Below are 19,970 nucleotides of genomic sequence, written 5' to 3'. Positions count from 1 at the left end.
AGATGAAGATTACAAATTGTTCTTTCATATGTAATTGAAAAAAATAAATAATTTTTGAAAATTTAATCTATTTTTTTCCAATTAACAGGTTAGGAATTTATTTTAATAAGAGATTTCATAGTTGATATCTCTAATATATGAAACAATGATACTTAATTATTTTTGTTTTGGAAGATTATAGTTGATTTTAAATAATGTTATTTATGTTAGCGTGTAATAGTTTATTATTGGTGTTTAAATTAACAAAATTTACATAATTTATCAGTTTTAATTTCTAATATCTTATATGTCAATAGATATAATTAGCCTTGCTACCACCTCTCTCTCTTGAAAACTGAAAAATTCAATAGATCAGCAGACTGGCTTATGAGGAAAAGGATTGTTCTTCAGATAATATCTCCCATTATTACATTATCTTGATTATGTTGTCATTTTTTATGTTTCTGTAAATCAACATTCATTTGCTCATTCCTTCCTCTCTTCCTCCCTCACTGATGGGCTATGGGGCTAGGAGGATGTAAGGGAAGCATTCTCAAGACTCCTCCAGCTTCAGCTCAGGGAAGCTTTTGAATTTAGATCAATGGGATTCTTGGTGCCAAAGGGCAGTCATCTAAGTTGAAAAGCTTTCCATGATATATGGATCATTTCTAAGGAGATAGGATGCATTCAACCTACCCATAATAACATCTCTGTCTTTCTTTAATCTTGAGACAAATATGCAGAGTTTTCCACTTATCTTTTTCCAGGCAGCCTGAGACAAAATTAATCAATTGGCTTATCTCTTGAAAATTTAATGTAGAGGGAAAAAAAGCTATTGTATTCTTGGTGACATTTTCCCAAACCACTTTTGAAAGCGAAGCTGTCTCAGGGGTATTCCTACAAAGGGAACATTTCTCTTGGAGTCAGTTCTCTATTTTCTAAGTTTCTAAGTGTCTCTTTTCTAGCTTCTGTCTTTCTCTGAATACAATAAAATGACCCTGAGTCTACAGCTCCCTTTCAGTGGCTAACAGATGCTGTACTGCTGATTATCTACCTCATAGAAGACTAGAAAATTATCACTCAGTTATTCCTTGCAATTACTATACTAGCTACAAGATTCACTCTCTTGCTACTGGTAAACTTACATTTCCCAGAGTTGCATGGTTTGGTTTTTTCCTAATCATCTGCAGAATACTTTAAACTGAAATTAGGTCCTTCTCTTCTTTTCAAAAGCCTTTTCTAATTAAAAACTCTGCTTATCACTCAAGTCCTCTTGAAATCCATCTTCCAGATAAGCTCCATTTTGCTCTCTTAATTCCTGCAACACTCCTACCCACAGTCCTCTTTCCTCTCTTCGGAATGATTTGTTGTCTGGAAGTACCTCATAAGATGGTGAGTTAGCTATTACCAGAATTGTCAAGAAAGAGCTTGGAAATCCATTTTGGGGATGTTAAACAGTATTTATTTTTTTAAATTAGTATTTTATTTTTCCAAATCCATGCAAAGATAGTTTTCAACTTTGTAAAACCTTGTGTTCCAAATTTTTCACCTTTTCCTCCAACCCTCCAGACAATAAGCAATGCAATGTAGGTTAAATATGTACAATTCTTCTTAACACATTTCTGTATTTGTCATGCTGTGCAAGAAAAATCAGATCAAAAGGGGGGGAAAACATGAGGAAAAAACGAACAAACAGACAATAACAAAGATGAAAATGCTATGTTGTGGTCCATACTCAGTACCCACAGTCCCCTCTCTGGCTACAGATGGCTCTCTCCATCACAAGTCTATTAGAATTGGCCTGAATCACCTCCTTGTTGAAAAGAGCCAAGTCTATTACAGATGATTGGCACATAATCTTCTTGTTTTGGACAGTGTTCTCTAGGTTCTGCTCACTTCACTCAGTATCAGTTCATGCAAGTTTTTCTAGGCTTTTCTGAAATCAGCCTGTTCTATACAGTATTTATGTTTTGATTGGGACTTGAACTAAGATGACCTATGAGGTCCTTTCCAACTCTGAAATTCTATGTTTCTATTTATTTAATTCTATGTACATAATTATTTGCATGTTACTTCCCCTTTAGAATTTTCGTGGGGCAAGGACTATATTTGGGATCACCTTTTTGCTTTTCTTTGTATCCCCACTGCTTATATAGCCCAGCAGCTGACACAAAATAAACAGTAACTATTGTTGAATGACTGTTTTGTTCTATAGATATTGCTACAGTTAACTTGCAGAAGCTAAGTCGTTTGTAATGGGAAAAATTACAATAAAAACTGATCCCAGGGCAGAGAAGACCTTGATTTAGAATATCTTAAAATAATACATTTAACTTATTGATTTTTGAAACCATAATTTAAAAAACATCGTAGTCTACATTCTTCATTTTACCATTGAGGAAACTGAGGCACAGAGATATTTAGTTACTTTTCCAAAGTCACAGAGGTAGTAATTGAGGCAGGATTTGAACATTGGCCCTCTTCCTCAAGAGACAGGCTTCTTTTCATTGCACCATGCTGGCTGTTTGACCTTATTCTGTAGAGACCCATTGCAATCTCTTTATTCTCATGTAAATGAGATTGACTGGTTTAAGGACACACAGTAAATTGTAGAGCCAAAATTCGAAGTCTGGTCCTCTGCCTGATTCTAACAATGTTTCCATTTCATTCCAATGAAGGAAGGTCATTCTTAAGAATATTCCTTCATTCTAGAATAACTTATTTCTGACTCTCTTCCAACTGTGAGATTCTTTGATCCTGTGAGGATTTAAGGTGGGTCCAAGAAGAGGGAGTGGATCAGCAAGGAACGTTCTGATAGGGCTGGTATCCCAAGGTCAAATCTGGTGTGAAAACTGGCTTTGAAGTCAGAGCTGTGTATGTGGGACCATGCTTCATCTCAGCTCTGAGGATCAGCACTGTTAGTGTGGACAGCTCCATCACCCATAGAGCCGGCACTTGACAAGTTATCTTTAAAAGGGGGATCAGGAGATGAACCTCCACCTCCTCCTGCTCCAATTCTACCATCCTATGCCAGAGGTGGACACTTGCCCAGCTTTTCTGAAGAGGACCAGGGAATACAGGGTGTCTTGACTCAAGTACTGGGTTTAAGTGAGGAAGAGTTACCCTCGCGCTCTCTTCCAGAGTCATCAATGTCCAGTGGCAGGACAAAGGTCAAGACAACTGGTGGTAGCCCAGGATACAGTGGATGAAAGAGCTACTTGATTATTTTTCTGTTTTTAGTATGATTTGAAGAATTTTCTTTTCCCTAGGGAGAGATCACAATTGAAACTAGCAGGAAGGATTTAAAACTCCTACAGCTAGCTCTGATGAAGCTCCCATCAAAAACTGACATGAAAGTTTCTCCTACCTCCACTCTCAGGGAATGATTGATGAGTAGAGCCTAAAAGGACTGAGTCTTTTAATTTCAATACTGTTAAGGCCCGGGGCAGGATTAACAAGTTTTCTTTAGCTTGGAAAATGAAATCACAGCTGTGACAGTCTGGCAGTGAGAAGAAAGTGATAACAGACCTCCAGAGGGAGTTTTTACTTAGCAAGATCTGAATTGCACACAGGAGGATAGGCACCCCAGAAGCCCCTGAAAAATGTAAGAACTGAAATGTAACACAGAGAAAAACTGCTGGGAGAGAAACTGGAAAAAATGGTGTCTGTCCCTGGTCTATCCCTACCTAGCAGGTAATAATTACTGCATGGACATCAGGGTAAAGATGCTCAGCAACTCAAGAGAGAACAAGGTAAACTCTGAAGAGAAAAACTCCAGGGGAGACAGGAAGCAACCCAGTGTTCTTTCCAAAAAGTTCTATTTCTTTACCTGACACTCGATAAGAGATAAATTTATAAGTCGCATAGTGAAAAGAATAATGGATTTGCATTCATATGAACTTAAGACATCTATATTCATATGCTTACTTTGGCCTGATTAAAATGAGTGACCATTGGTAACAGCAACAACAATAATAATGAAAAGTTATATGTGTGTGTGTGTGTGTGTGTGTGTGTGTGTGTTAATATCTCATAGTTCAGATAATTTGCAATATAAATTTCTGTAAATATACAAATACACATTTTATTTATTTGTAAATAAAATATAGATTATATATGTCAGTGTTATTCTCAGAACTGAACAAAAAGCCCCAAAAGACAAATAATTAGCATGGCAGAACCCAAAGGAATTTCAAATGAAACCTTTATCGATCTGTGAGCAATTCTAATATTCTCCAAAAGCTTCTGTAAGTGATATATATATATAGAGAGATATATACATATTGAAATGTAATCAGAATAGTCCTATTTTGCAAGACTATTTGGTGGGGACTCTCTAAATCCTTTGAGTCTCAGCAGAGAGCTACAGAGAAATATACTATTGTAGACTACTAAAAATATAAACTGATCATGTGTGTGTGTGTGTGTGTGTGTGTGTGTGTGTATGTGTATGTGTGTGCATGTGTATCAGGATAAATGTAAAGCTTTGTGCACTTTCATTAAAGATGGAGAGAAGCACAATTTGTGTTGAAAATCTTAATTTTTAAATTAATTTTAAATTATTTTTTAAAATTAATTTAGTTTAATTAGAGTTTAAATTAAATTAAATTTATATTAAATTTTTGTTTTGTTTTAATAGGCTACCCCCCTCTATAATTCTCTGCTATGATCCAAGGATCAATGGCTTCCTAGAAGTCCATAAACACCATTTTTTTCCTGCCACAAAAGGTCAAGATACCTGTAGTTACTGACGGTCCTGCAGTGACTGTCTTTGCCCTTCCCCTACCATCAGCTCATACTGTTTTGGTGGCTATAGCAGTGCTGCCATTCAGCTCAGACCAATGATTGGACCTCAAACAGAACCTCTGGATCTCACAGATCCTGAGCACTCCACCTTGGAATTCTCATTCACATCAAATCGGGAAAAGAGCTAACACTGAAGAGGAGCAGCTGCACTGGAGAGAAGGCTTATCTCGGCAGGATGGGCACTTGAGGGGGCCATTAGGCCGGGCGGGAGACTAGGCAGCCACACTCACCCTTTCTTGGTTCTCCAGAGGTAATCCCACCACCCTTCAAAGACAATAAGCAGAGAGACAAAATGGCTTTGGCACTTAAAATTCCTTCTAGGTCAGGAACGACCGAGTCATCACATCTATTGTCTGCAGCAGCCAACGAGAACAATATTCATCATCACCGAGAAGAAGCCCTGGAATCATCATGGTATCCCCCAGTCTTCCACAAGCCACTTGGACAGAAACCATGATGGGAGTGTTCCAGGCCGGTCCCGTTGCCATTACATTACCATATGTGACACTACCAGAGCATGGGAGGTAACAAATCCATGTGGATTTACCCCGTCATACCACAGCTGAGCATTATGTTCAGTTTAATGAAGGACCACCTTTTAGAGAAGATAATGTGGAGAACGAAGGAGCTCAGAGAATGGAAGATGCAGGAGGAGAGAGCAAATGAGCTGAAACCCTGGAGAGGAGATTTAGGGCAGACATAACACAGAGAACTTGAAAGGCTTTTAAGTGGAAGAAGACCAAGCAAGGAATTTTCCGCTTGGCCTGGGAGGCAGAGCTAGGGCCAAAGGTGAGAAGCTTCAGAGAAGCAGATTTAGGCCAGGAAGAATGAAAACTTCTTAAGAGAGTTAACTCAAAGTGCAATGGCTCACCTTGGGAAGTGAGCAGCTCCTTAGAGGCTTTCCAAGAGAGGCTGAATCCTTTTCAGAGATATAGTATTAAGGATTCTTGTCCAGATCTGGGGTGAATGCTGATTTCTGAAGGCCCTCCTGATGCCGTATTCTATGAGTATCAAAAGACATTAAATGCAAGGCATTCCCCCCCAAAAACAAAAACAAAAACCCGTAGTGGTTTTTTAAATGGAAAACTATTTTATAACAAATGCCCTATTTCATCATGTATATGGAATCTTAGAATTGGAGGGTTAAAAAGGGTCTTCAACAAATGGTCTTGCCAAGGGTGACTGTTCTGGCTATGTCTCGATGTTTGACAATTATAAAAACATCGTACTTTCATCTTTGGAGAAATGTTCACTGACAGATGAAGGGATGGAATTGAAATTCTTTTTAGGTTTCTCCATGTTGGTCATTTGTCTCTTAAGGGATTTTATTCCATTTTAACAATCATAGTGACAAGCTGGAACATGCTGAAAGGTGAAGGGAACCAAATTCATGTCTTAGCATATATGCTTTGAGAAGAGACACCTTTTTTACTCTTAATAATTTGTACTGTCACACTACTCGGCGACATTTCAAGCAAGGGACTTCAGACTCCCCAGGACTCTCTTTGCTCTGTTCTGCAAGGGCTGTGGAAGATCTGGTGACAAACTCACACCCTGAAAAGTGTGATTGAGTCATGATGAGTCATGGAAAATCTCATTCCTCCTTGTCAGAGCTGACTGGGAAGAGGGCAGAAAGTGTCAGCCATTGGGAGAAGGCGAGTGAAGACATGGGTGATCAACTTTCCTGGTCTTCCAGCACTTTGTCACTTAGTTCAGCACAACAGAAATTCTGGGCTAAGGACTCAACCTTGATTTCTCACTTCTTACCCTTGGGCCCCAGGCGTACGAGACTCTCTGCTACCAGCCTAGCCTGGCTTTTGTTTTAACTCTTGTTTACCACTGTGAACATCTCCTACAAAGTGCAAATTGCTGTAATGCGACTGTTTACCCAGACATCATCCCATATCTTGGTCCTGCCTCAAGTGGAATATTCAGTTTAATTCCACAAGCTTGCATGAAGGGTTTACTACACGGTGGGCATGGGAGATACAAACACACAGATGAAAATAAATCTAGCGATGGGGGGTGCCTATTATGGGGCATGGAGGGACTCTGAGAGAAAGAGTCAGCTGTAAGAGGGCTTGTGGCAGAACATGGGAGCCGGGCTCTGCAGGAAGCAAGCTAGAAGGCATTCACCAGCTGTGTCTCTGGGCTTCTCACTGAACAAGCCTGAGGCTCAGTTTCCCCATGTGTAAAAACATAGCATGTACCTCAGAGTGTTTTGAAATAATGTTGAGAACTTCTAACTGATGTCTCCTTGTGCCTTGCCCATCATTGGAAGTCTTTGTGAGTTGTAGAGAGAAAGAGTACTCAGATAGAAATTTTTTTTTTTTTTTAATTGATGAATTTGATAGTTCTTTTTTTTTTTTTTCTTTTTTTTTTTTATTTTATTTTATTTTATAATTATAACATTTTTTAACAGTACATATGCATGAGTAATTTTTTACCACATTATCCCTTGCACTTACTTCTATTCAGATTTTTTCCCTTCCTCCCCCAACCCCCTCCCCCAGATGGCAAGCAGTCTTATATATGTTAAATATATTACAGTATAATTTAGATACAATATATGTGTGTAGAACCAAATTTTTTGTTGCACAGTAAGAATTGGATTCAGAAGGTAAAAATAACAGTTTACTTTCAGATAGAAATTTGCCCCGGGAAGGATTAGGCCAGCCTCCTTCGGTTCTGAGAGAGCCAGGAGAAATGGGGGGAGGGAAGTTCATTCCAGAAGGGGATGGTGGTGGTTGTGCCCTCGTCTATAATAATCTCCCTCACACAGCATCTCTTCTCTCGTGAACTAAAGGGTGTCGAACAGACGCTAGTTACATTTCATCTCTCCCTTTGATATATAATGCTGTAGCCAATTCCTGTAACTAAAACAATTGAACAAGACAGATGCCTGCTATATGTACTTTGATAGATTTTAACCGTGTCGTCGTCGTTTTGCCCACACGTTTATTTCCCATTTCCATCAGCAGTTAAAAGGAAAAATTTACTTTTGATAGCGATTAGTAGGGTCAAACGATCTGTTTTTATATTTTTTTTCTTATCTTTTCTAAGCATTTGCTTTTTTGGAGGGAAAGGGGAAGAAAGCACTGCATGGAAAAATCCAATCACATAATACTATTCTAAAAGCTCATTCTAAAAGCATCAGCCAAAGAAATGACATTGGAATTCAGTGTGGATCAAAATATGCTAATTAGTATTCAAGAGAGGGGGACTGCTTTATACTTCAGTGAAGAATTATTCATTTAGATGATTTAAATAAGAGCTATGACTAATCCTGGACAAATTGAAGCTAGATACACAGAGTGTGGGTTATTAGCTGTTTGTTAATTAATGAAGCAGAGAGGAGTGGTTTTTCGCTTACAAATATTTCCATTTTCCCTGGGTATTCTTAATTATATATGCATTTACCCAAGTGCTCAAATACATGGGAGCAGAGGCTAAAATACAGAAAATAATAGTTTTCCATGGCATCTCACTTTGTACTCTTTCTGCAAAACATTATTCGTTTTATTTTGTTCTAACACTCTTTCCCACCCAGTCTCAATCCCATTCCCCCATCCCTCCCCCCAGCAGCTGAATGGGGAAGAGCAGCGTCGGGCCACTTTTCCAACTCTTAGTGAATAGTGAGCCCCCAAAGTGGGCATCTTTCATGTAGAAGGTCCCCACCACCTCTTTCATCCTCCTTTGGAAAATGCCTTCCTTTTAACAAGTTTTATTTCTCATGTTAAGTGTCCTCCTCCCTCTGTACAAAGGTGTATTCTCGAGTTTCTGTTCCCTCTTTCTCACTGAGTCAAGTTCACATTCAAGTTAGCTGTCTAGGTGCTAGGTGACCCAGTGGATACAGTCCTAGACCTCGAGTCAGGAATATCCGAGTTCAAACCATCCCTCCAATACTCACTAGCCGTGTGGCTCGGCATAAGACTCTCTGCCTCAGTTTCTCCATCTGTAAAGTGGGGAGGTTACAGTACAAATTTGCCAGGGTCACTGTGAGGATAAAATAGGATCATTTGTGTAAAGTGCTTCACATAGAGATGCTAGCCACTATGATTAGCTATTGCACCCCCATCTAATGAATGATGGTTTGGGGGTGCACGTGATTACTTCTGAGAATGCTTCCGGCCCCGAGTCACCCCTGTGCAGAGCGTCAGGACTTAGGAAAGTCTCATTGGTCTTTGAGTTACGAGACCACTGTTCCATGGGAATTGTATCATTACATCGTCATTCTATTGCAGCCTCATTCTTCTAACATTAGACTGAAAGGGCCGGTGTGCCCAGGTCTGTTCTCTGCCAGGATACGGGGAAAGGGACGAGATGTTTAAGTAAAAAGCAAGGAATGAGGGGCTATCTTGGGCGAGCATAAACTTTCCCACACTTACACACACACAGAGTCACATACATACACACACGTGCACACACATGTACACATACACACATGCACACACACGTGCCAGGTGGTGGATTGCTGGAATTATAGACAGTTTTCACTGGAACTGGACGTGCACTCTCAGGTGGTCTGCCTGAGATGAATTACTTACGGCAATGGCCAAATGAGAGTCGGGATCTCTGCACTGTATTTCCTCTGTACCACTCTGCTTTCATATTTCATGGTGATCGCAATGGCATTTCCTTCCCTCAAGGGGTCTATGAACTTAGATGAGAAAAATAATGTCTTCATTTTTCACTCTCTTGAACAGAAATTTAGCATTTTCTTCCCTTGGGAATGTGAGGCAACAAAACACAGGAGCACTTCTTGGACTTTCTCACTGAGAGAAATCAGAAGCATTTTTATGTCACATTTTAATTGTTGTAGATATTTCAAAATAGTGTTTATTCTCCTCACTCCTTTACAATCATTGCAGTTATTGTTCTTGTTGCCCTGCCAAATATTACTATATCAGAAATTCAATCTTTTAAAAACGGTTTTACAGTTTTGGCCATTTTTCAGTCGTCTCCAGCTCTTTGTAATCCCATTTGGAGTTTCCTTGACAAAGACACCGGAGGGGTTTGCCATTTCCTTCTCCAGCTCATTTTACAGAACAGGAAACGGAGGGTGAAGTGACTTGCCCAGGAGCACATGGCCAGATGGCAAATCAGATCTTCCAGACTTCAGATCTAGTGCTTTATCCACTAAACTACCTCGTTGGCCTGCCAAATATTACTATATCAGAAATTCAATCTTTTTAAAACAATTTTTAAAACTATATTTCAGTATATTTTGTTTCTGTGCAATCCTGTGTTATTTTTAATAATATTTTAAAACATTCTATGATGAAAGGAATCTATAGGTTTCCCCACACAGAGAGGGACTTGCAATTGTGTAGTAAATTAGGGTCAGATTGTGGAGGAGAAAGGAACTGAATAAGTAGCCTCTGGGACTTCCTCCTCCCCTAGAAGATTCTGTGCCGTATCCCAGCATTCTGAGTTTCCGAGGACACTAAATCATATGAATGTGCTTCACTGGGACCATTATTTACCATTAAGTGAGAATTACTTGGGAGCCTCAGCACTAAATATGGAATAAAGAGAATAGGAAAATAGCACGGAGCATGTGCCCTGCAATAAATGCGTATTAGTTGATCCCAAATCTAGTCAGCTACCGGTCTGCTGGCAAATCCCAGGGACTCGTTTTAAGGAGTAGTAAATTTTTCGTGATTAGCTTCCCAGTGCCAGGACGCTCCATCTGAAATTCCTCTGCTTAGGGGAAGCCGATCTGGCCAGAGTACCGGAATATGAAGCCTCTGGCACCGAACAATATCTGGGTGACTCAGTTCTAGACGAAGTCCAGTCCCTAGTTCAGAAATATCCATGTGATCTCTTTTAGAATCAGCGGCCAGAGTTCTTGTTTACAGGGGTCTCGTTCATGTCCCCAAGTGATAAGCTACTCTATTTCCATTTGCCAATTGTTTTTTTCCTTTGAATGTATCCACATGATCCTCCAAAGAAATGAGAACTTTTTATTGAAAATCTCTCAGCTGGCCAGGACATAAGTAGAATATTGTGTTCAGGTCCAGGAACCTTAATTTATCAAAGCTGGTGAGGAATAAAGAATGATTTGAAGCACAAAAATAGTCTGGAAATCCAGCATGTGAGAACTGGTTATAGGAAAGGTTTGACATAACCAGTGTTTGTTAAGCGTTTACCCGGTGAAAGGTATTGAGCTCAGTGTGAAGATGCAAAGGTGAAAGAACAGCTACCCACCAGCCTTTGCAAAGCTTCCGATCCAGTATGAAATATATGGTCTGGGTAAGGGGAAACGGGGAGCAACCCAAAGGACATTTAAACAGAGTTGTAAGAAATACAGCTGTCTGCTGCCTGATGTCGGCAAAGCACACTGGATTTGGGGCCCTCAGAGGGCTAGGTCAGTAGAGAGTTCTGGACTTAGTCAGGAAAACTTGAATTCAAACCCTCCCTTGGGCACTAGCCATGTGATCCTGGAAAAGTCACTCCATCTTAGTTTCTTCATCTGTAAAAGAGGGAGGGGAATATCACCTCCCTTTTGTTGTTAGAGTCAGATGAGGCGACCTCGGCAGACCAAACCTTAAAACCCCCTAAAACGCGGCTTCTCCTTATTGTGATTGTCCTTGGGCCTTGGCCTGCTCCCTGCGGGTGCCTCCTCCTTAGGCTGGTGAGGACCTTGAAGGCATCTCGGCTCTCTTTTGCCCTTTGACAGTCTCCGGCCCCCCAGCATCGGACGTGGAGGAGGTTTTTAATAACATTTGCCAAATAAAATAACGCTGGGGTTTGAGTCGCCTCCGCGCTTAGGCTCCATTTTGGCTTTTGGCTAGTGAGGAAAGGCAGCTTAGCACGGGGAGGTCTGGGCCAGCCTCCTGCTGTATTCCTGGCCAACGTTCAACAGACGACTCTGGTCCCGCTTTCAAATGCACGTGGAAAGAAAATGCTGAGAGAACTCGAGAGCGGCCAGCAAAGCCGGCTCTGAGCCGCGAGGCCCTTTGAAATCCTTGGCTTTCCAGCTGGTTCCAAAACTGGCATTTTGGTGGCTTTATACCATGGAGGGCCTTCTTTGGCAACAGACCTGGGAGGCAGAGAGCCCGAGTGTTGTTGTCTGCCCGATACCACGGGCCCTTCACTGCGGTCTGCTCTGGGGGCTACTGCAGGGCAGGGAGCTGACCCGGAGCCTTTGGAACTGACCCAGAGCCCTCGCAGCCAGACCCCCGGGCTCTCCGTGTCCGCCGGATGCAGGAAGGGCCGGGCGAGATGTCATTTGTGGTCTGTTTCCCCACCTCGCCATGTTCCCCACCGCACAGTTCTTGGGCCATTCTGGAGGGCCCGCAGGGGAATCACGGAAAACCCCATCAGCCCTAATGTAGCCAGTGCAGCCCCGTGTATGTGATTGTCTGCCTGTCGCCTCACCCCACTTAATCTTGGTAGCTTCCATGTCCCTTACCTGAAAACGAGGGACAGAAATTATGCTCCTGCGGCAAAGCCCTTGCTAAGACGTCTGATGGCAGGGGACGTTGGCCCAGATGCGTAACGAGTTCCGCCAGTCGAGTTGGCAGCCCGGCTGATTGTCCTGGCGGTAGAGGTTTAGAACAGACTTACTAATGGTGCTGTGCCCGGGCTGCTGTCACACATCACCCGCTTGGGAAATGAGGATTGAAGCTTTCTCCAGCCGGTACAGACCCGCCTTCATCTGGGGGGCGCTAAAGGAAGGCTTTGGAGCCAAATGCTGGAATTCTCTATTGGATCTAGAATTTCAGTGGACTTCATAGATCCACCTGCTGATGGCAGAGATGAGAAAACTAGGGACCAGTGAAAACTGAGAGGTTTGGTCAAGAAAGCACACAGACCAAGTATCAGAGTCCGGGCCCTCCGACGTCAAGAATGGCACCGTGGCATGGGGAATCTCAGTGCTTCGCTGGAACGGCCCAGTTATCTCGCATGGCAGGAGGGGAAGGGGCTCGGGAGGGGAAGGGGGAGGAACCAAACAAACCAAGAGCGGGTCTGGAATCGGCTCTCGCTCGGCCTGTTATTCTCTGTGAAATCTTGCTTTTCTCAGCTTGGCGAAGGCCTGGGCCATTCTAGGGAGCTCGTGCTGAAGATTCCATGGAGACTTCGGAGACTCTAGGAACCTGGGACTCCCGCATTTGGATGTCTCAGAGCTGACAGACTTCTTCCAGCTCTTTCAGAGCTGACATGGCTTCTTTCAGCCGTGATTCACTGATTCCGGTCTGAATGACAGAACTACATAAAAGTCATGAAATGATCTCCTTACATGCGTGATGAGTCCAGGGTTGTGATGACTTTGTGGACTTTTAAAGGGGGTAGAAAATTTCAGAGAGGTCTCTCTGCTTCAACTAGCAAGTAGAGGGTTCTACGAGATTGCCCATGAAGGAGCACTTTTTGTGTTTTGTTTATTATTGCATCAAATTTTTATTTTTTTCAATTACATATAAACACAAATGTTTATTTTTTTTTTTAAAATCTTGAGTTCTCCCTCTCTTCTCTCCTTCCTCTTTGTGAAGGCAGGCAATTTGATGTAGATTATACATGTGCAATCATGCAAAACATTTCCATATCAACCTCAGAATAATAAAGTAAAAGGGGGGAGTATGTTTCAATCTGCATTCAGACTCCATCAGTTCTTTGGATAGGAAGAGCTGAACTTCTATGAACTACTCATGGGGATTGAGCAAATCAGCTTATTTTTCTGGAACTCAAAACGAGGTGATTAAACTAGATCATTATTAAACTCACTAACACTTACATTGTTTTTCATAATTTGCTTAGCACTTTTCTCAGGACACCCTGTGAGGTTAAGGGTATAAGTATCCCGAGTCTCTGCCCTTCTTTAAGACCCTAATGCTTTATGTTTCATTTTCTAATAAAACCGCTAAGTCTTAGTTAAAATAGACACTGACAGTGTTCAAACTAAATTAACAGTGCCTGTGCTTAGGTGAGTTTGAGAGGAATGTTCCCACTGGACAATATGGATGATACCGGGAGCTTGCTGTGAGTCTTTTTTTTTTTAGCAAGTCAAGAGAAAAGAATAAGAATGCAGAAGAAAAAAATGTGTTTCATCTTCTCTCCAACATTCATTAGTTTTAATCCTGGGAAACTAATTTAACCTTTCTGAGCTTCTGACGCCTCATCAAAATGAGCATATTGGTACATTATGTGCCTGAAGGCAAAAGCTGGACTACATGATCTCTTGAAGTCTCTCACCTGGATATAGAATTTATGATTCTGTGAGTTTCTTGGAGGAAAGCTTCCTGTAAACATGAAATATTAGTTCCTTAAGAAGGATTGGACCAGAGACATAATAAATAATTTTTATGGCCTAAGCAAACAGCCACAAAATATGCCCCAGGAAACTGGCACAGACTATGTCCCCAAATCAGCTTTTAAAGGCATTGCTGCTGGGAAGAGAAGAACAGTGGGTGAAAAGTGGAGGAAGAACTTGAATAGGGTTCAACTACTGGGCGAAGGAAGCTGTTGTTAGCTGCCCGTCTTAACTACTCTTCTTGCTAGCTAATTGCTAAGTTTAATTATTTAATTTTGGTTCCTTAATCATTCATTCCTACTCAAGGATCTAGATTGAACTGAATACACAAGATTTAGTGGTTTTATTCCAGTGAGCTTGAAATGAGTTTGAATGTTCCTTCCTTCCTTCCTTCCTTCTTTCCTTGCTTGCTTCCTTGCTTCCTTCCTTCCTTACTTCCTCCCTCTCTCCCTCTCTCCTTCCCTTCCTTCCCTTCCTTCCTTCCTTCCTTCCTTCCTTCCTTCCTTCCTTCCTTCCTTCCTTCCTTCCTTCCTTCCTTCCTTCCTTCCTTCCTTCCTTCCTTCCTTCCTTCCTTCCTTCCTTCCTTCCTTCCTTCCTTCCTTCCTTCCTTATTTCTGTCTTGCTCTAGCATTAATATGATGAGTTCCCCACTCTTCCCCTCCCCATTTAATGCTGAAAATGGTGTAATCTTAAACTCAGAACCACTTTAGCTTGGGATTCCCCATCAGCGTCTCCCCTTCCGTAGGTGGGATTCTAGGCTTGTACATGTTCTGCATGTCCTGTGTCATTTCTCATATCATTCTGGTGCTCTTTAAGTTTCCAATTTTGCATCACCTTCTCCTAGGGGCTGTAATCTTCTTCAGAACAAGGACCCCCATCTTGTCTTTCCCCTTTTCCCAACACCTAGCAGCATACTGAGCACAAAGTGATGGGTGAAATTAATACTAGAGATTTTCCGAACTGTTTTTAACCTCTCCCTATAGTTGCGAGCTGTCACTGTTGGGACCTCCTTGAGCCCCACTTTCCTCATTTGTAGCATGTGGGGCCTGGACTAGGTAATCCCAGGACTCCTTCTGTTCTGAAACCTGAGGGGCTGCATTTTTTAAATGGCCAAATGGGAAGCTCAGGGTGTAGAACACGGCTCAGGCTGCTCTTTGAGTGGGAGATCCTACAGCGAATTTCCCTGTGGCCATCCCACAGCCTCCTGAGTCTCTCCCACATCTCATGGGGGGGATTATCTTGCTGGCAATAAAAAGCAGCCTTCTCTCTGCCTGGAGGCCCTCCACTAATGCTGCTGTCTGGAACCAGGAGAATTATTTAGTGGGCCAGACTCTGGAAAGAGAAGATACATTGATGCACTGATTCCAGATAGCTAGTTCAGTATAATGAACGGCATCACGTGGCTCTGTAATCAATTAATGGGCATGGGTACGGGCAGCTGGCAAGGCAATTTCTACTCCAAATTGCACATGGTCATTAGCTTTCTCATCACCTCAGCTTTATCATATGTAGAGTTTGATAAAACGGCCAGGCTCCTTTTAGAAGGTCAGAGCTGGGAAAGAATTAGTCTGAAAACAGAGAAGTCTCAATTCTGGCTGAAGCCAGAAAAGAGCTTCCTGGTTGCCTGGTGCCATACCACCGTCACTGACAGACAGGTCAAGAGGAGTGACTTGCCCAACAAGTTAGTAGCAGAGTTGGGATCCACGGGGGAGAAAGAGACAGAAGGAGATACACACACACAGAGACAGATGCAGAGACAGAGGGAGAGACAAAAAGAGACACAGAGAGACAGACAGACAGACAGGCAGTGAGAGACACAGAAAGACAGAGATAGACAAAAGAGAGAGAGAGACAGAGTCAGAGACAGAAGGAGGGGGAAGGAGGGAGAGACAGACTCAGAGACACAGAGAAACAGAGTCAGAGACAGAAGAGAGAGGAAGAGGAGGAGAGAGAGAGAGAGAGAGAGAGAGTGTGTGTGTGTGTGTGTGTGTGTGTGTGTGTGTGTGTGTGTGTGAGAGAGAGAGAGAGAGAGAGTATATACCAGTGTGCCCAGATGCATCCCACTCTCTTCATAGGTAAAGCGTCTCCACAAGCCCCAGAAGTTTTCAGGACAATCCCATCTGACAGGTTCTTTCGCCATTTATGAAATAAAACGGACAGTACTTAATAGCTTTGTGTTTATGCAACAGTCCGTGGCTTTTGGTGGATTTTTGTTTGTGGAAACCGGAGTAGGGGAGTGAGCAGGTGGTAGAGAGAGTTACGGGTCACGGGGAATACATAATGCTAGTAAAGTTAGGGAGGATTCTTGGAGAAGGGAGGATTTGAAATGCATTTTTGATAAAGCCCATTTTGACAAAGCCAGTTACTAAATTTTACAGAAGGGGTGATCCTTGACATAAGAGAGCTTACAATTAGTAGAAGAAAAGGATACAAAACGACAATATTATATATTAGGTAAATGTGTATTAAGTCCTTGCTCCCAATGGGTAGTCTGGGAGAAAAGTGTGTCAGGAACAGAGTAGCGAGCTGGTACTCTCCAGGGCTGGCTCTCCGATGTGCTGAGGAGATTCGGGGCCATTCTCCTTCTGCCACAGTCAGGGTTCGGCCCTGTCCCACCCTCAGACTGGGGCGCGCTTATGGGCGTGTGTGCTAGTGGGAGCGGATGGGGACCTTGGGTACGACCCGATCCCTTAATGCTACAGATGAGGATGCGGTCCTGCCGGGCTCGGTGGGATGTTTAAGGCACACAGCTGGTCTCTGATTTTCCCCATCCTGCGCTCAGCTCACAGGAGGCAGCTCCCTGAGGCATTTTTCAGAGAGCAGTTTTTAATATCCATCACTCTCTTTGGTGACCCCCTCCCCCCAGGTAGGATCCACCGTGCATCAGGAATACTGGACATTTTGTTTGGACAGCACTGGGATTTGTGATGAGCTCTCCAAGGTCCTGTGTGGATGATGTAAACGTTCACTAAAGGGAGCAGGATTTCGGGGTGTTGCTGCCAACACAAAGACTTGGCTCTGAATGTGGCTGATGCAGGAGTGACTATCAGGGGGTGGTCCTTAACCCGGCATCTTGTCTGCTTCCTTTCAGGTGGGATCCCCTTCATCTTGACTGGAGAGTTCTTCCAGCAGGCTCAGCGGCCAGCGGCCTTCATGATCGCAGGGACGGTCAACTGGCTCTCCAACTTCGCAGTGGGGCTCCTGTTCCCCTACATTGTGGTATGTTTTGGGGTCCCTACTTTTCTTCCACTTTTCCTAAAGATCTCTGCATCTCTAAGAGAAGGGGATAAGGAACAACCAATAAGAGAAGAAATGATGAAAGAAGTTTGCAGGAAGGTGATGGATCTTTCCGGATTGCTCAGATTTGTACTTAAGGTTACCTTCTTAGCCAGGGAGAGTGAAGAGCTTTGGCAGAGGTCCAGGCTTCTGATCTCATCCTGCTTCTGTCTAGGAGGTGGAACTTGTGGCTTGCACTTGTATGACCTTGACAGCTTTCAGGGCTTTGCTTTCCTCCTCCATAAAACAAGAGCGTTGCACCAGAGGGTCTCTGGGCTTCTTTCCAGATCCAGGACTTGGTTCTTTGCTCCCCATTTTGACACTGGAAAGTACCTCTCTCTTTGGGACTCAGTTTCCTTACCTATAGAATGAAAGGCGTATTAAGGTCCTTTCAAACTGTTAACATTCTACCTTATGTTAAGTAGGATTCCTTCCAGTTCTTTTCCTCCTCCAGTTTCCCTGCTTGAATATCAATCATTATTAACCAGTATTATTATATAAATGTCCAAATGCCTTCCCCACTGCCAAAAATTGATTGTAAACTCTTTGAGGAAAGAGACTTTCATTTGTTTTCATTATTAGTGCTTAGGAGACGGCCATTGATTGAGAGACTGATAAAGCATTAGCTAAGGCTTACCATAAGCACTGGGAAAGCAACTGCAAGAAAGAAAAATAATTCCTTCCATAAAAACAGTACAGTCTAATGGTCTTTGGTTAGAAATAACCAAGTAGCTGCAGATGAAAGAAAAAGAAAGCTCCCTTAGTGCAGCCCAATGTTCCAAGACAAGAGTCCCACATTGCAAAGGAAGGGAACGAGGATGACAAAGGCACAAGAGAACAGGCGGCACGGTTTGCAAACATCGCCCCTTAACGAAGCTTAAATTGAATTCCAGTTCTCCATGCTAAGGGCCCGCCAGCTTTGCCATTCTCTGCTTGTAAATGAATTTCTCTCAGCCGTTTCAGATGGGCCCGTCACCGTCCCATATAATTGAGGTGCGTGCCTGGGGATGTGGGCTGAGCTTGTCACCAATTTCATTCAGTATTTTCCTGGAGTCAAACAAACTTTCTTAGCTGAATTCATAAAATGGCTCATTTTCTTTTCAGTCAAATGGAAATTACTTTTCCAGGCCTGACAATTTTGTACAAATTTAATTCAATCAGGAGTCGCAGGATGACCTAGAGGCTGCGATTTAGATCTCCCTTAAGAATTCAGCAGAATACCAGCCCCTTCTTCTCCTCCTTCTTCAGTTGCTGTATATAACAGGAGCGCCCATCTTTAAGATAGGGACAGACCAAGAAAGTCTTTTGTTTCCTCGTCTGTCACTTGAAGACCGGCGCACGCCCCTGTAGAACTGCCAAGATCTCCTTCCCCTCCTACAGTCCCTGCTTCCTCTATGATTTTAACAGTGTTTGTACAATATGTTTCACCAGACTTGGTTGGCAATGAGGCGTATTTTACTGGATGTATAATACTGGAAAGAGCCGTGGGCTCCCAGACAATGGTTCTGGAGGCCTGGCTTGGATGCCCGTGACTGACTTATAGCTATTCCAGGGAGTTCTGGGGAGAGAGATCAAACGAGTTATCCCCGTGGTCTTTAGTGGATTCCAGAGAGGTGGGGTTTACTCACTTCTCAGTACATGGAAAACATTCTCAACTTACCGTCACATCTTCTCTTCCCTCTCTCCCAAAACGGTAGGTCCGTGGATGGGAGGGGGGAGGAAGTGGGCACTTGGGTGATGTCGTGGACAGAACACTAGATTTGGAGTCAGGAAAACTTGAGTTCAGCTTCTCCCTCAGACATCTCCTATCCGTGAGAGCCTGGACAAGCCTCTGATCTCTGTGTGCCAGAGCTCCTTTATCCGAAGGTGAGGACGGCACTCATCGCACCTATTTCACTGGAGGGGCAGCCAAGGCTGCACAGTGGCTAGAGAGCCAGAACCGTTTTTCACGAGGACTCGTCCTCCTGAGTTCAAATCTGGACTCAGGCACTTCCTGGCTGTGTGACCCGGACAAGACACTTCCTCCTTGTGCCTCAGTAAAATGAGCTGGAGAAGGAAATGGCCAAGCCCTGCAGGAGCTCTGCCTAGAAAACCCCCAAAAGAGTTAACAAAGAGTTAGACTTGAATGAAACAATTGGACAACACCAGGAACAATCTTACGGGGTTGGCAAACCCTAAGTGCTACCAAAAGGTTGGCTAGTATTACAGTAGGTCAGTCTGAGAAGAATCTCTCTCTCCTTAAATTTTCCTTTTATGGATTCGTCTTTTACCCTCATCATTTCTTTTCATGTATTTGTAACTATGCTGTATTTATACAAGAATCATTACTTAAGGTAGTTGGGAGAATGAAAAGAAAGTAGAAATACTGGATTGCTTTCTTTTCTGTTTGCATTGTCAAGGAGAGTTGGGAAGCGTAGACCAAAAAATGCTTATGAGGCAGTTGAAATCCAATATAGTCCTAATAATACTTTTATTTCGGCAGTACCTTACAGTTGACAAAGGACTTTCCACCCAAAAATGTGGAGAAGTAGGCAGTACACCCATTATTATCCCCATTTTACAAGTAGAGGATTGAGGCCTTAAAAATTTAAGTGATTGTTTAAATGATCTAAATGAGGACATGAAAAGGAGAAGACCTAGCTGTCCTTTGAGACCC

The 19,970-nt window shown here is 42.7% G+C and overlaps 1 protein-coding gene across 3 annotated transcripts in view; it reads left to right on the top strand.

Annotated features, from left to right (window-relative positions):
* Positions 1 to 19,970, top strand: part of SLC2A9 (solute carrier family 2 member 9) — a 179,535-nt gene that overhangs the window by 144,572 nt on the left and 14,993 nt on the right. For all 3 annotated transcript variants that reach the window (XM_074276072.1, XM_074276073.1, XM_074276070.1), the window contains one exon: positions 17,130 to 17,257. In XM_074276072.1, coding sequence (XP_074132173.1) covers positions 17,130 to 17,257 — 128 coding nt within the window. The remainder of the gene's footprint in view (positions 1 to 17,129; positions 17,258 to 19,970) is intronic.

The sequence above is a fragment of the Sminthopsis crassicaudata genome, chromosome 6 (genome assembly GCF_048593235.1).
Source record: "Sminthopsis crassicaudata isolate SCR6 chromosome 6, ASM4859323v1, whole genome shotgun sequence".
Taxonomy (NCBI): Eukaryota; Metazoa; Chordata; class Mammalia; order Dasyuromorphia; family Dasyuridae; genus Sminthopsis; species Sminthopsis crassicaudata.
This window is presented reverse-complemented; position numbering and strand designations above follow the sequence as displayed.